Below are 14,309 nucleotides of genomic sequence, written 5' to 3' on the forward strand. Positions count from 1 at the left end.
GACACATTTGGAGCCACAAAAACACTAAAACAGGATACTAATAACCGATGACAATTGCTGCTACAAAATATAGTGAGGTAATAATCAGCTGATCCGATGAGATTTGGACAGCCCAAGTATTGCAATAACAAAGGAAGAGGGCCGATGCAAGAGAAGAGCATCAGCGCCAGCATAACAAGGCAACCCATTCATGTGGTATCATCCGCCTTCTTTACACCTGCAAAATGGGCTATCCTCTGCTTCTCATTGCCTGCTTTGGAGGACAAAGTATTGTGAATTGTTTCTATTTCACAAAAGCATTATTGGAAAACCAACTCTCATGTATTAGACGAGGTTGGATCCGGTTTTGAGACAGATGAGTAAGAATGAAATATGAATTATTTGATTTGGATTATATGTAGGCTACTGTTCGTTGACTACAAAAGAACTTTCCATCTTATCCAATGAAAATATAGGGCGGGAGTTCAAAGGTGAGAACATGTCGCCGTTGTTTGACAGTCTTGCAGGTTTAAACTCATAAGAACCCGTCTTCGGACCCCAGACCTGCTTAAATAAAATGTAAATAATAAGAGACCTCGTCATGTATAGTGTGGCTGATGCATTTTAATAGTTGATCATACTGATTCATGAAGGTGATATTACAATAAAGACTTCACCTGATTCCCCTCCTCGTCGTATCCTCTGTCCCAAGTGTGGACTTCACCATTTCTGTGAATAGTGAGGTCCGATGAACAATATGATGCACCACCCTAAACAGGAACAAAAGTGTAAAGGTTAATTCATCAAGTATGGGTAACTAAAACCAAAATTTGTAAACTCGACCCAGCAGGTAATCCAGCATCCCTCCAGTTCAGTATTTGCTGCTGTTGTTCTAATTCAATAGACCAACTGGATTTTCATGCCATACACTTGACCAGATTATCTTTGATACGGTTGGACTGGCCAGTATAGTCACGTTTACAAAATAGTGACTGAATCTAAATGGAACTAACATCTAAATTGAAGAAAATTCGAGGATACCCATGTGTTAGGAAAGCCACCCGGTGGACTTGAGCCCTCATAGAGGCAACGCTTTCCACGTTCACAACGTGAGAGGTGAATGGTTGTCAGATGTTCTGCAATATCCTGAAGACAAAACAAGATAAAATTCAAAATTATTACCCACAAATAGACAATTAATCAGTCATTTTAAGTTTGCAGAGGAGTGAACTCCAAGATGACAATTGGATCAATGGAATAAATATGTTGAAGCAAGAAAACAAGTGCGCATGTCTCGCTAGCATGTTCCCTCAAAAGTGATCCCTCTCAGAGGATATGGCAGATGACTAACAATATTATGGCAAATAAACATATACAGAAATAAAAACTACTGGACAAAATTATACCATAAAAATTCCAGTAGGGTGACCATTATAGCTAACAGGTTAAAGAAACTTCATAAGGTAGCCCCAAAAATTTGAATTACCTAATAAAAAGAATCCAACTAGAAATATCTCAATAAATTGCTGAAAAATTAAACAGAAACTACAGTTTGTTTAAATCAATCTTGATGCCCCTTCTACGAAAGAATTATTCTACCAATCAGGAAATGGCTATGTGATTTCTACAGCCAAGATTACCAGCAATCTGGGGATCCTAAACGTAAATCTCTAGAAGGTTTGATAAAATAAGAAAATAGACAGGAAACAGATGCAGCAAAATGATACGTAATACAGGAGTTATTATTGCACACGGCTAGGCAGGGAAGAAATTTGAGGAAGATTGTAAACAAAGTCTGAAATAAGAATCAATTCCAACAATTATCAGAGTTCACATTATACTTTAGGTATGTTTCCTACCATTGTAGTTGTTTTACTTGTTTCTCCTCATAAATGAAATTTTCCTATCAAAGATAATGCTAAGCCACTGCATGAAGGGGGGAAACAGAAGGGAAACACAGTTGTTAATATCAATATGATCTTAGTAGGTAAAATTTCTGTCCCCATGGACGACGACGACAACAACCAAGTCTTTTCCCAATAGGTGGGGGTGGCTGTATGAATCCTTTTACACCATTGAGCTCTATCTCCTATTATATCATCATCTATATTTAAATAAATTTTATCTTGTTTTATTATTGCTAACCAAGTTTTTTTTTGTCTTCCTCTTCCTCGTTTGATATGCATATTTATCATAGTTTCATATCGCTTAACTGGAGCATTTATTGGTCGTCTAAGTACATGCCCGTACCATCTTAAACGTGTGAGTTTTTCCTCAATAGATGCAACTCCGACTTTCTCTCTAATGCTCTCATTTCTTATTTTGTTCATCATCATATGTCCACACATCCACCTTAATATCCACATCTCTGCAACTCTCATCTTCTGCTCATGTGCTCGAGTCATAGCCTAACATTCAACTCCATATAACATGACAGGTCTAACTACGGTTTTACAAAACTTACCTTTAAGTTTAAGAAGTACTTTACGATCATATAAAACACTCGACGCTCCCCTCCATTTCACCCATCTTGTTTGTATTATATGTAAGACATCTCTCTCAATCCCTCCATCGTTTTGCAAAAATGATCCTAAATATTTAAACCTCTCGGGTTCCGGGCGACTCGTCCTCTCCTATCTTAACAATTGTTTCATTACTTCTAATATTGCTAAACTTAAATTCCATATATTTTGTCTTTAACCTACTAAGCTTAAAATCTTTCCCTTCTAGTGTGTCCCTCCAATATTCTAGTTTAGCATTTACTCCTTCACGTGTTTCATCTACAAAAATAATATCATCTACAAACAACATGCACCACGGTACTGTGTCTTGAATGTGCGCAGTGAGTTCGTCCATAATTAGTGTAAAAAGATAGGGACTTAGAGCTCTCCTTGATGTAACCCTATCTTTATTGGAAATGTTTCAGTTACTCCGCCTGAAGTCTTTACTCTGGTCGTTACATCCTCGTACATATCCTTAATTAGTTCAATATATGTTACGCTAACACCTCTTTTTTCTAAAATTCTCCATATAATTTCTCTTGGGACTCTATCATAAGCTTTTTCTAAGTCAATGAATACCATGTGTAGATCTTGTTTTTGCTCCCGATATTTTTCAATTAATTGTCTAAGAAGATGTATAGCTTTTATTGTGGACCTGCCAGACATGAACACAAATTGATTTTCTGTCACTCCTTCCTTAATCTTTTTTCTATTACTTTTTCCCAAAGTTTCATAGTATAACTCATTAGTTTAATACCCCTATAGTTTGCACAATTTTGTACATCTCCCTTGTTCTTATATAAGGAAACTAGAGTACTTATCCTCCATTGATCAGGCATTTTTTTCGTTTTCAATATCATGTTAAATAATTTTGTAAGTCATTCAATACCTTGTTTCCCTAAACACTTCCATACCTCTATCGGAATATTATCTAGTCCAACGACTTTTCCATTATGCATCTCATTTAAAGTTTGTTTTACTTCTGAAGTTTGAATTCTACGATAAAAATTAAAATTTCTATGCTCATTTGACCTACTTAAATTACCTAAGTTAAGTTGGTCACCAATACCTTCATTAAAAAGTTAATGAAAATATTTCTTCCACCACTCTTTTATTTCTCCATCGTTTACTAATACCCTATTACATTCATCTTTAATACATTTTACTTGCTAAGATCTCTTGTTTTCCTTTCTCTCACTTTAGTTATTCTATAAATGTCTCTTTCCCCTTATTTTGTATCCAATTTTTGATATAATCATTCAAAAATTTCATTTTTTTGCTTCACTCACTACTTTCTTAGCTTCTTTCTTAGCTATTGTATATATTTTAAGTTTTCCTCGTTCTTACAAATATATAATTCCTTATAAGCTATTCGTTTTTCCTTCACTTTCTCTTGTACTTTCTCATTCCACCACCAAGATTCTTTACTTAGTGGTGCATGTCCCTTTGACTCATCGAGTACACTCTTAACTACTATTTTCAACTTTGATACCATCTTATATCATGTTGTATTAGAGTCATCGTATATTTCACCTAATGCTTGTATTTCTACCTTCTCCTTAAATATATCTTATTTCTCATCCTTTAACTTCCACCACTTAATTCTATGAATCGTATATATTTTCTTTCTATTGATACTATGTTTGAGGCGTATATCCAACACTACTAACCTATGTTGGGTAGTTAAGCTTTCTCCAGGGATGACTTTGCAATCTTTACAAAACTTTTTATCCTTCTTCCTAAGCATAAGAAAGTCAATTTGCGATTTATTATTCCCACTTTTGAATGTGACTAAATGTTCTTCTCTTTTCTTAAAAAACGTATTAGCTAATATAAGGTCATATGTTATCGCAAAATCTAATATAGTTTTTCCTTCCTCATTCCTCGTTCCAAACCCATAACTCCCATGTACTCTCTCATATTCCTCATTTTTCACTCCGACATGCTCATTTAGATTGCCTCCTATTAAAATCATTTTATTTGGTGGAATATTTTATAATATTTCATCTAAGTCCTTCCAAAACCTTGATTTGGTAGCTTCATCTAATCCTATCTGTGGTGCATATACGCTAATTATGTTCATAGTTTCTTTCGCCACTATTATCTTAAGGGCTATAATTCTATCCCCTTTTCTAACTACTCCTACAACTTCATCTTTTAACAAACTATCTACAATAATACCCACTCTATTTCTTGCTTTACTCTTTCCAATGTACCATAACTTAAAACCCGAGTTCTCTATCATCTTTGTCTTCTCACCTGTCCATTTTGTCTCTTGTACGCACAAAATACTAATTCTTCTCCTAATCATCATATCTACTACCTCCATTGATTTACCAGTGAGAGTTCCTATGTTCGATGTTCCAAATCTTAGATTATTAGTTTTCCTATCATATTTGTTCTTATCCAACCTATGGCGTGAGAACTCTTGCCTATTTAACACTACACCCAAGTTCTCATGGAGATGTAGCGGTCCTTGCTGAGACGTTACAGTCGGACCTGTAACGCGAACTCTTGCATATTTAGCACTACACCCGAGTTCTGAAGATATAGTGATCCTTACCGAGACGTTACAGTCGGACCCTGCAACGCATTCCTTCCGGGGAATAACCTAGCACTAGCACAATAGTTTAATGGATTCATTCATTGAATATTTGTCATAGTTTTGACGTTGGCTAGCAACCTAACGCAACCCTCCTCCTTTATCCGGGCTTGGGACCGGCCATGATCAATCGTCATGGGCGGAGTTCTGTCCCCATGGACCATTTTACTAAAATTTAGCTATGTTTTTTTTTTCATATCCATCAAGAACATTTGGTCAGTTGTTACTATAACAACGTTTTCATCCAAGTAATTGTAAATCTTCACTAACAAATGGGGATCTCTAACTTGAATCCACACAGCTCGCTGGAAAGTAACTAAATATCTGTTGGCTCAAGCCATCATGAACTGATTTACTTTCTTGAAGTGCCAAGTTTATTATTAAGAAATTATATAATGACTACAAATATCTTCACATATAATTCTCCATCAAAAAAATTGTTCGACCAAAGAGTAACAGTCATGCTATAAAAAGGTCTAGACAAAAAATTGCAGTAAAAAAAACATACCCCAATAACCTCCTCAGGCTGTGGCCTTTGACCCCTTGGACGGTCACAAAAGTTTTTGTACTCCTCCACATCTCTTATAGCATACGAACTCAACTGTCCATAAAAAATATTTTAAAGAGTTACAACCGAACAAAATGAGGAAATGAGTTTATAATTAATTAATTTCAATTTTTTTTTGTTTTGTCCCACAAGTTTTCATTTTCCCCATTTTGGCTCATGTAGTTTAATTAGGTGTCTTATATATTTGACACCTGTAGCAGCTAATTCAAGACACTGTTGAGATTTTGAGATAGCTAAAGGACCAAAATGGTGTGTCTAATTGAACAACAGGACAAAAGTGAAGGAAAAAAATTAAGTTCGAGCTCAAATGAAATTATTCCTAAGAATGAAGAAGACAAACCAAAATATACCAAAAAGCAAAACAAATAAGACAACCAACTGTTTCTGACCTCAACATCACATTTCATCTCCTTTGGACAAGGCTTCACCATATAAAATCTCTGTGGCAAATAAAATGTACAAAGTTAAGAGGTAGGATGTTAATTAATGTTCAATAAATACCATAGCAAAGAGAAGAAGGGTATATAATGAATCAACACATGAAATGCAAGATCCATCACCTAGCATGTCATCAGTCAATCATAGTCATTAAAGCATATAGGTGCTTCTTAGAAATAATGGGAAAAAAGAATACGGTATTTAAAGTTTTGATTATTGAATCTCAGAACACCCTTATAGTTTTAGATTTACTAAAGAGTGCAAAATACCCCTATAGTTACCAAACACCCCAAACTGGAGAAAAGTCATACCAGGTCTAACATCAAAATCAGTTGATTTTGAAGAACATCAAAATCTAATGCTAAGTGTCTTATTTTAAAATTTTGATCATAAAATCAAAAAATAAAGGCATGAATGGCTCCAAGGAGAATCATATAATCAAAATAATGATCTCATTTTGTCATTTTGACAGCTTGAAGATCATCAAGGTGTTTTGCCTAAAGGTATTTACGCAAAAACACCTTGATGACTTTCAAGTAGTCAAAAAGAGGAGGGGGGAGGGAGGTATAAATAATCTATGGGAGCCCACTAATCTCATATTATCATTTTAACTACTAGAAAGGGTCATTAAGATTGCTTTAGCCAAAACACCTCTAAAATAGCTTGATGATTATCTTGTACAAAAAAATTACAAAAGTATATTTAATAGTCTTCTAGTGGTCAAGATAGAACATGAGACCATCATTAACTTTATAGAATAGTACTCCCAGAAGTTTATTTATGCGCTTATTTTATATCGAAGTGGGTTGGCTAAAACAACTTGATGGTCTTATACCAGTCAAAATTAGGAAAGGCAATTTGTATCGTTTCATATTAATCGTGCATAAATGTGTTGTGTCATTCAAGCCAATAAAGAACTATGTAAAATATTAGATGCGACATTAACTAAATGGTCTCGAGAATTAAATTATATAATATGTTCTCATTATTTTCTAAAATGAATTATCTTAATAAACATGTCATTTCATTTCAACCCATTTATATATTCAACCCATATTGCATCACTTTTGGGACGTGTCTCTATCAATGATGTTTTGAGCACCATTAAATTCATAATGTTCTCAGGAATCTGTAGGTGTCCTTGATTTTGAAATAGTTTAAAAAGTTTTATAGATATTTAAAAAATCATAGGGCATTCTAAGAATACGGTGTACATTTTAATAAATTCCAACTTGTAGTGCGTCTTTTGCTAAATATCAAACCTTCAGTATCTCACAAAAGTCAATTATACTTACAAGTGGCAATTGATTCGGGTTGCTTGAGATCTGGCCCAACCCAACCCGATTTGGGTTGTGCCTAGCACATTGCGATAGAGTTGGCCTGTGTTGAGCCCAACACAATCTACAGATCGAGTTGTGAAAGGTGACTTGACCTGCAAGACATCTCGGGCATGGCATGGCATGGCATGGCTCGTGGGCTAGAGCTTGACCCACATATTAAAAATATATGAATATAAGAAGCAGAAAAAAGATTAAAAATTTAAACAAAATAATTATTTAATAAAATAGATTAACTTTTTATACTTAAAATTTTCCCTATATTTTTTTTTCTATTTTTTATTCATTTTTATTATTTTATTATAAAAAGGCCTAATTGAGCTCAAATGGAGTGTCACATTTCAACCATCATGGGCCATGTCGAGCACAGTTCATGCCGAGCACAACCTGTGATGGTTTGTGTCGAGCCTAACCTGAATCAATCTAATTGGGCCAATCAAGCCTAGCTCAGGCTGGTCTGATAAATCCATTTTGCCACCTCCACTTCTAGTACATACTTCAAGTTAATTAGTCATTAAGACTTTAAAAAGGTGACAAGGCAGAAGCAGCATAGCTTTAGAAACCACCTATTATACCCTTGGCAAGGTGACCACCTTCACATACACAATCCACCAAAGCTAATCGTGAAGATTTGAAGAAACACATTTAAGAAGAAAACCAGCAAGCAACAGAATCTACTCAAGAAATTATATTTGCCAAGATTTTGCAGCAGGGGAAATACAGATTCAAGAGATATGAAGTTCATAGCAACAGCATGAAGTGTTTGGCATGGCTCAAGAGGGAAATGTCGTGCCAAATAAGTCAAAAGGCTGTCATGGATGGAGAAGCAGATGCTTAAAATTCTTCTAGTGCACAAATAAAAAGGCATGATCAGACAAAAAAAATAGATAATGACAAGCAAACTATATGCAATCAATTTGATGAAGACTATTTTCTTGTACAACACGCAGAAACTGTTTCACCATGTCCCTGTTTTTTACTTCATACGTTTTCATTCTTTTTTCAATCACAACATTTTTTTGTTTTGTTTGTGATTCCAACATTGTAGCAAACAGAAATGTGACTAAGGCAACCAATCAGGATATTTTAAGTATTTATCACTTTTGATGCCGGCTTCAATGCATCCGCTTATCTCCTCTCACTACTACACTAAATACTGGCAGCAACAGTACCCCATCTTATATTGTTCACACTCTAGTTTTTCAGATACTATAATTAATTGTAATCTGCCTCCTAGCCAAGGCATCAACTGTACAAATCCCTGTATCAACAATTCATTGAATGCGGACATTGCAAAAGCACTCATTGCAACTATACCCCTTCCCAACCACAAACCTATCCAATAATCACCTAGTGACGCCAATCAATACACCATCACCCCCACTACTTTTGGCGGCAAAGACCCCCATACAGACCTTTTGCTAGAGGATTGTAGAAGTAGTAACACTGTCAAATATGCTGCAGAAATAGGGTAAAACTAATCTGGAGTTCCAAAAAAAGTGATTGGAGTGGGTTGCATAAGCAAAGGAGGCAAGGATGGAATTCAAGGGGGCTTGCACTAGTGGAAAACAAATAACTGCTTGGGCGGATGACGGATGTAGTGACACAGAGGTAGTGAAGGGGATGAGCTTAGTGTTAAGTGGGATTAAGGTCAAAGAGGGAGGATTAACTTACAATATGTTAATTAGGTTCTACTCAGCTTCCTACCCACTTCCACAAAAAAAGTATATAAATAAGATGATGAGAAAAAAAGTTTATGAAATGATGGAGTAGTTTGTGTATTTATAGTTTAACCCAATCTTCTTATTACATCATGTTTGTGGAAAAAAAGATTCTTTTGAGGGTCAATCATCATTATTGTCACTTAAGTTTAAACATTTTTAGAGTCACTGTCTTTTTGTATTACTACTCTCCAACATAATATATAGTTCAGAGTGTTGGACAGTAAACAATATGTTAAAAATTTACTGTTGCAAACTGAGAATATTAAGATGGCTGGTTGGAGTCAGTAGAAAAGATTAGAAAAAATTATTATTTGGAGGAATTAGGTGTTGCTCTCATAGATGTAAATTGAAGGAAAATAGGTGAAATTTGTAGGTTCATATTCAAATACAACCAATTGATTATACTTGAAGGTGTAAAGGATAGAGAGATCAAAGTAAAATCATGAAGGTATAAAAGATAGTGGGAGAGCAAACAAAAATTCTAGTTGAAGAAAATAAAAACAGTTTAAGAGATTTGAGTATTACTAACTATATAGCTTTCAGCAGAATTTCTTCAGGGGATAAAATCAATGCAGCCAACTCCAGATACTTGAGACTAAATAGATTGATAATAAGGAAACGTGGTTTAGACCAATCGTCTTAAACCAGAAACCAGAATATGTGATTGAACCAATTGAGGCATCTAACATGGGTTTTATAGATACAACTGGTTCAACCAAATTCATAAACATCTTTAAATCATCCAAAGTCCAAAAATGATAGCTACAGTCAACCAAACAGGTTCACCCAATTTAATCATGTTTGGCTGGTTTCTATTTTTTCCAGTCTAGAATTTTAACTCAATTGAATATGGTGATCTATCCTCAATTTAGTTGAATTGCCTACTACAGTTTTGATCCAAACGGCACTAACTTAAACCTAACAAATTAATGGATTACTTATTTAGTTAGTCAAAGTTGACATGTGATAAAACCAAATGAAAGAAAACAAATTCTCGTTATGCAAATCATCCCTATCAAGAGATAAAACAATAAAAAAGAAATGAAATGCTTATAACAATATCCAAAATTGAAAGCAAAGCTTTCCCCAAAAACCTTCTTACACTCTTCTTGTTTCCAAGTAAAATATTAATGTGTTTTCTTGGGGAAGGAAGCAAGGTAGCTTGGAGGGGGAGGAAAATTAATGTTGATAAGTTGGAGAGAAAGATGAGAATGAAAGACAAGGAAAAGAGGGTGATTTTTTCTCTTCAATTCATTAGGACAAAATTAGGCAAACAAGAAAGAAAAGGAGATGGTCTGCCATACCAAGGAGACTAACCGTTTGCAATGGGAGCATTCCACAGATCAAGGAGACTAATTGATTACATGGATCATTCCACTGATTAATCTACCAACATCATCAACTGGTCACTAACAACTAGCCAATTATTTTTGGGGACTTTATCTACTTCCTTGAACTCAAAAAGGAAATTGTTGTCAGATATAAATCCCCCTCCCATTATACTCTTCAATGTCGATGAGAAAGAAGGGGAAAGAGGAAAGGGAAGGAAGAATTCTAAATTCTCTCTTGGGGGAAAAAATTAAAGATATTGGAACATCAAAGTAAAAAATATCCTACCATTTCCTTTCATTATATATTAGGTATAAAACCCTCCAAAATGCGTGAAGTTGGAGAGTGTGAATGACTCTTCTCTCCCTTTATTTCAATTACTACCTAGTGTCTTGAAAAGGCCCCTTTTACTTCCCTTACTAGTATCTAGAGGAAATAATGTTTATCCCAAATCCACGATCCTCTCAGATTCCCTTTTTTCTCATATTGCAGGTGCAATCGATTTTGATGTTACCCAAGGGTTAAGTTAGAAAATGTATATGATGAATTTGTGACAAGTGTACGCAAGAGAAGGTCATATAGTAAGAATAAAAGCCAACAAATCAAGAGTGACTGGATGTTTGGCAAGAGGAAGTTCCACCGGATTAAGGGTGATCAGATGTGTGGCAAGAAAAAGTCCAAATAGATCAAAGGCAAATACGCGGCAAAACAAAGTCTCAGCTTAGAGCCCTTGATTGACAAATGTGTCAGTTGAATGAAGAGTCAACTAATACTAATACCATGTGTCGGTCAGTTGGGCATTCGACCCATGATTTAAGCCAAGGGTACCATTCTGATTGTCTCTGTTAACAGTTGACTAGTAGTGACTTGAGTCAATTGACATAATGATTAATTTATTATAAAGGAACTGTGAGTTTGTTGTAATAATAATTTTCAAGAAGCTACAGTTGAAGATAGTCGACTGATAGTGCAAGCAATTGACTAATAGATGGTTCAATGGTTACAAAACGGTTAGTTTGTTATAACGGTTGTTTCAGAAGCTATTGTTGCAAGCAGTTGGGCACCAACAACCAAATGACTAACATTGAGGTTAGTCGATTAATGCTGAACAACATGGATGTTTATAGAGATTTCTTGGAAGCTTGGGAGAGGCCTATAAATATAGGACATGTTGGCTACAAAATAATTCAACTTCTATAGAAAATCTACTCTACCATAATCTCTACTCCCAAACCCTCCCTTCCATTCTAGTTTTTTACTCTTTTGCAAACAAGACTTGCAAAAGGTTTATCCACCTCCGGAAGGTGTTCGAGAAGGAGAAAGTTAGTGGAATTCTTAGAGTGACCTACCGAAAGGTTATAGTGTTGAGTGCTTTAAAATTTGTTTTCGAAAAATATGGAGCGGAAGCATAATAATTTTCTAAATTATTAGAGTACGCATCACACACATCCACAAGAACATACATGCGTAGACATAATCGTAAAATAAAATCTTTGTTTAGCAGTTATACCTTTGAGTTCCTAATCGAACATTGAAGAGAGCATTTAGACGCCAAGATACCTTCAAGACAACTCCGTGAGCAACAAACCATGTCTCCACTTTGGTACTAGACAAAGGAAAAAGACGACACGATACAAGAGAGAACCCCACAGCACGATTTGATGGGCGGTAGCAACTAGTTGTCAGCGGCACCGAAATCGACGGCACCGAATTTGGCAGCAAGGGTAGCTGCTGTCCGGAGCACGGACGACTGCCGGCGACTGGAGCGTCGATGCCGAAATTGAAGGCAAGAGGCGTCGGTGGCTCGGTGCCAAAATCAGCAGACGTCGGCGCCAAAATCGGTGACATCGGAGAGGGAGAGGAGGAGAAGACCTAAACCCAAAAGATTGATATCTAATTCTCTCCCATGGAGGGGTATTAATACATCTCCATCCAAGTTTGATAAACAAGATCAAACTCATACCCATTAAGTCATCACGATCCGCTTGCAATAAGCTTGATTCAAAAAAACAAACCAATTTGGTTTAAAATCAAACTAGTTTTGGTTCATTATTAAACCAAAGTGCATTCAGCTCACTTTCGTCTCAATAAATATCTTCCATATTTATCCTTCGTCTAGTCTTACCAGACTTAATTTCTCTCAGTCTGAGAATCCAATTTTTCAAACTTATTTTATGTCCTTCGAATAATCTAATAATGTGTGACCCAATAGGTTCCCGATTTATGTTGGTCGTCCATAATTAACCATTAATTATGGATCGATCATGAGTGACACCTAATAGTACATCATGATCCTTAATTAATCAAAAAATTACAATTGATCTTAGAATAATTCTGAACCCTTTAGCAACTACAGTTCTTAGTGTCTACTTCTTTCACTCATCTTATCCTCACTTGGTTCATAACATGATCTCTGTGTCAGTCCTCACTAGACTGACTACGTCACACCTAGCCCAAGTAATAGCTACTTGTCCCGTGGATTCAAATTACTCAAACACGTGTCTAAAAAGATCATCCTCTTGACATGTTTTGCTTTGGCTAAAGACTTACAAGTAATAATCCTGATAAGAGACAAAGGGTATACGTCTCCTTATAAAAGAAGTGAATCCTCTGTGGGATATTCAAACACCTTTAGACATATTAACTTATAGCCAATCATCCCAGACTTGCGCCTCCTAGGAGATGATTGCTAAGATGTTAAAGTATTGACCTTCATAACCAAGATGACTTGAATACGCCAAGGCTAAGGAAACTTGCACTCGAGTTACAATAAGATCTTCATCGACATGTAAGGAACCACATGAAGTCTCATAGCAGATCGCATCCATTGAACTAGTTACCCTTAACCAGCATCCATATGTTAACTCTTAACATCCTAATGTTTCTAGCAAGGACCAACTACTTGAGTGAGGACCGACTGCTTGGATAAACTAAAAGCATAATATATACTAGTCTTACAGAATCGATAATGTCCAGTCTCATCAATTCATTAACTAGAAAATATTTCAATAGGTACATAATTACATATGATGAGATACTTATTCTGATCTAATCACAATTTCTCTCATGTTATGTATTGTATACTTCATTAGTTGAGTTTAAGATCAAATCATATACATAGAGAATATACACTCAAATAATGAATTTATTTATCAATTAAATGATACAATATCTAAAGCAATTGTCTTAGAACACTCTCAAATATAACATCATTCCACTTAGCCTAATTCCCAAAGGACTCAACGTGTCTCAAACTTATTTTATGGTAGAGGCTATCAAAAGGATCCGCTAAGTTTCTTTCAGTGAAAATTTTCTCAATTTATATTTTTCTCATTCTTATAATTTCCCTGATCAAGTGATATCGGCGAAGCACATGTTTAGATCGTTGATGAGACCTAGGTTCCTTGACCTATGCAATTGCCCCATTATTGTCACAGTAAACTTTACTGGTAATGCTTCAACAATGCTCGGATTCATTCTAAGTTCAATGATGAACTTCTTGATTTAAATCGCTTCCTTTGCTGCTTTAGAAACTGCAATGTATTCCACCTCAATGGTAGAATCAACAATGATTTACTATTTGGAACTTTTCTAACTAATTGCGCTTCCATTTAATTTGAGTATGTATCTAGACTAGAACCTGGAGTCATCCTTATCCGCCTAGAAATTGGCATTAGTATACCCTCATATAAACATATCATCTCCTCCATATGCCATGAACAAATCCTTAGTTCTTCTTAAGTACTTAAGGATTGCCTTGACAACAACCCAATGATCCATACCTAGATCTGACTAATATCAGCTCGTGACACTCAAAGCATACGATACATC

The 14,309-nt window shown here is 35.5% G+C and overlaps 1 protein-coding gene across 2 annotated transcripts in view; it reads right to left on the reverse strand.

Moving 5' to 3' along the window:
• Positions 1-268: 268 nt before the first annotated feature.
• Positions 269-14,309, reverse strand: part of LOC121974913 (chromophore lyase CRL, chloroplastic-like) — a 29,343-nt gene continuing 15,302 nt past the window's right edge. For both annotated transcript variants that reach the window (XM_042526195.1, XM_042526196.1), the window contains exons 5-9: positions 6,040-6,090; positions 5,591-5,683; positions 1,021-1,125; positions 657-749; positions 269-543 (exon numbers count right to left, since the gene is read on the reverse strand). In XM_042526195.1, coding sequence (XP_042382129.1) covers positions 403-543; positions 657-749; positions 1,021-1,125; positions 5,591-5,683; positions 6,040-6,090 — 483 coding nt within the window. In that variant the 3' untranslated portion in view covers positions 269-402. The remainder of the gene's footprint in view (positions 544-656; positions 750-1,020; positions 1,126-5,590; positions 5,684-6,039; positions 6,091-14,309) is intronic.

Source organism: Zingiber officinale, chromosome 4B (assembly GCF_018446385.1).
Source record: "Zingiber officinale cultivar Zhangliang chromosome 4B, Zo_v1.1, whole genome shotgun sequence".
Lineage (NCBI taxonomy): Eukaryota > Viridiplantae > Streptophyta > Magnoliopsida > Zingiberales > Zingiberaceae > Zingiber > Zingiber officinale.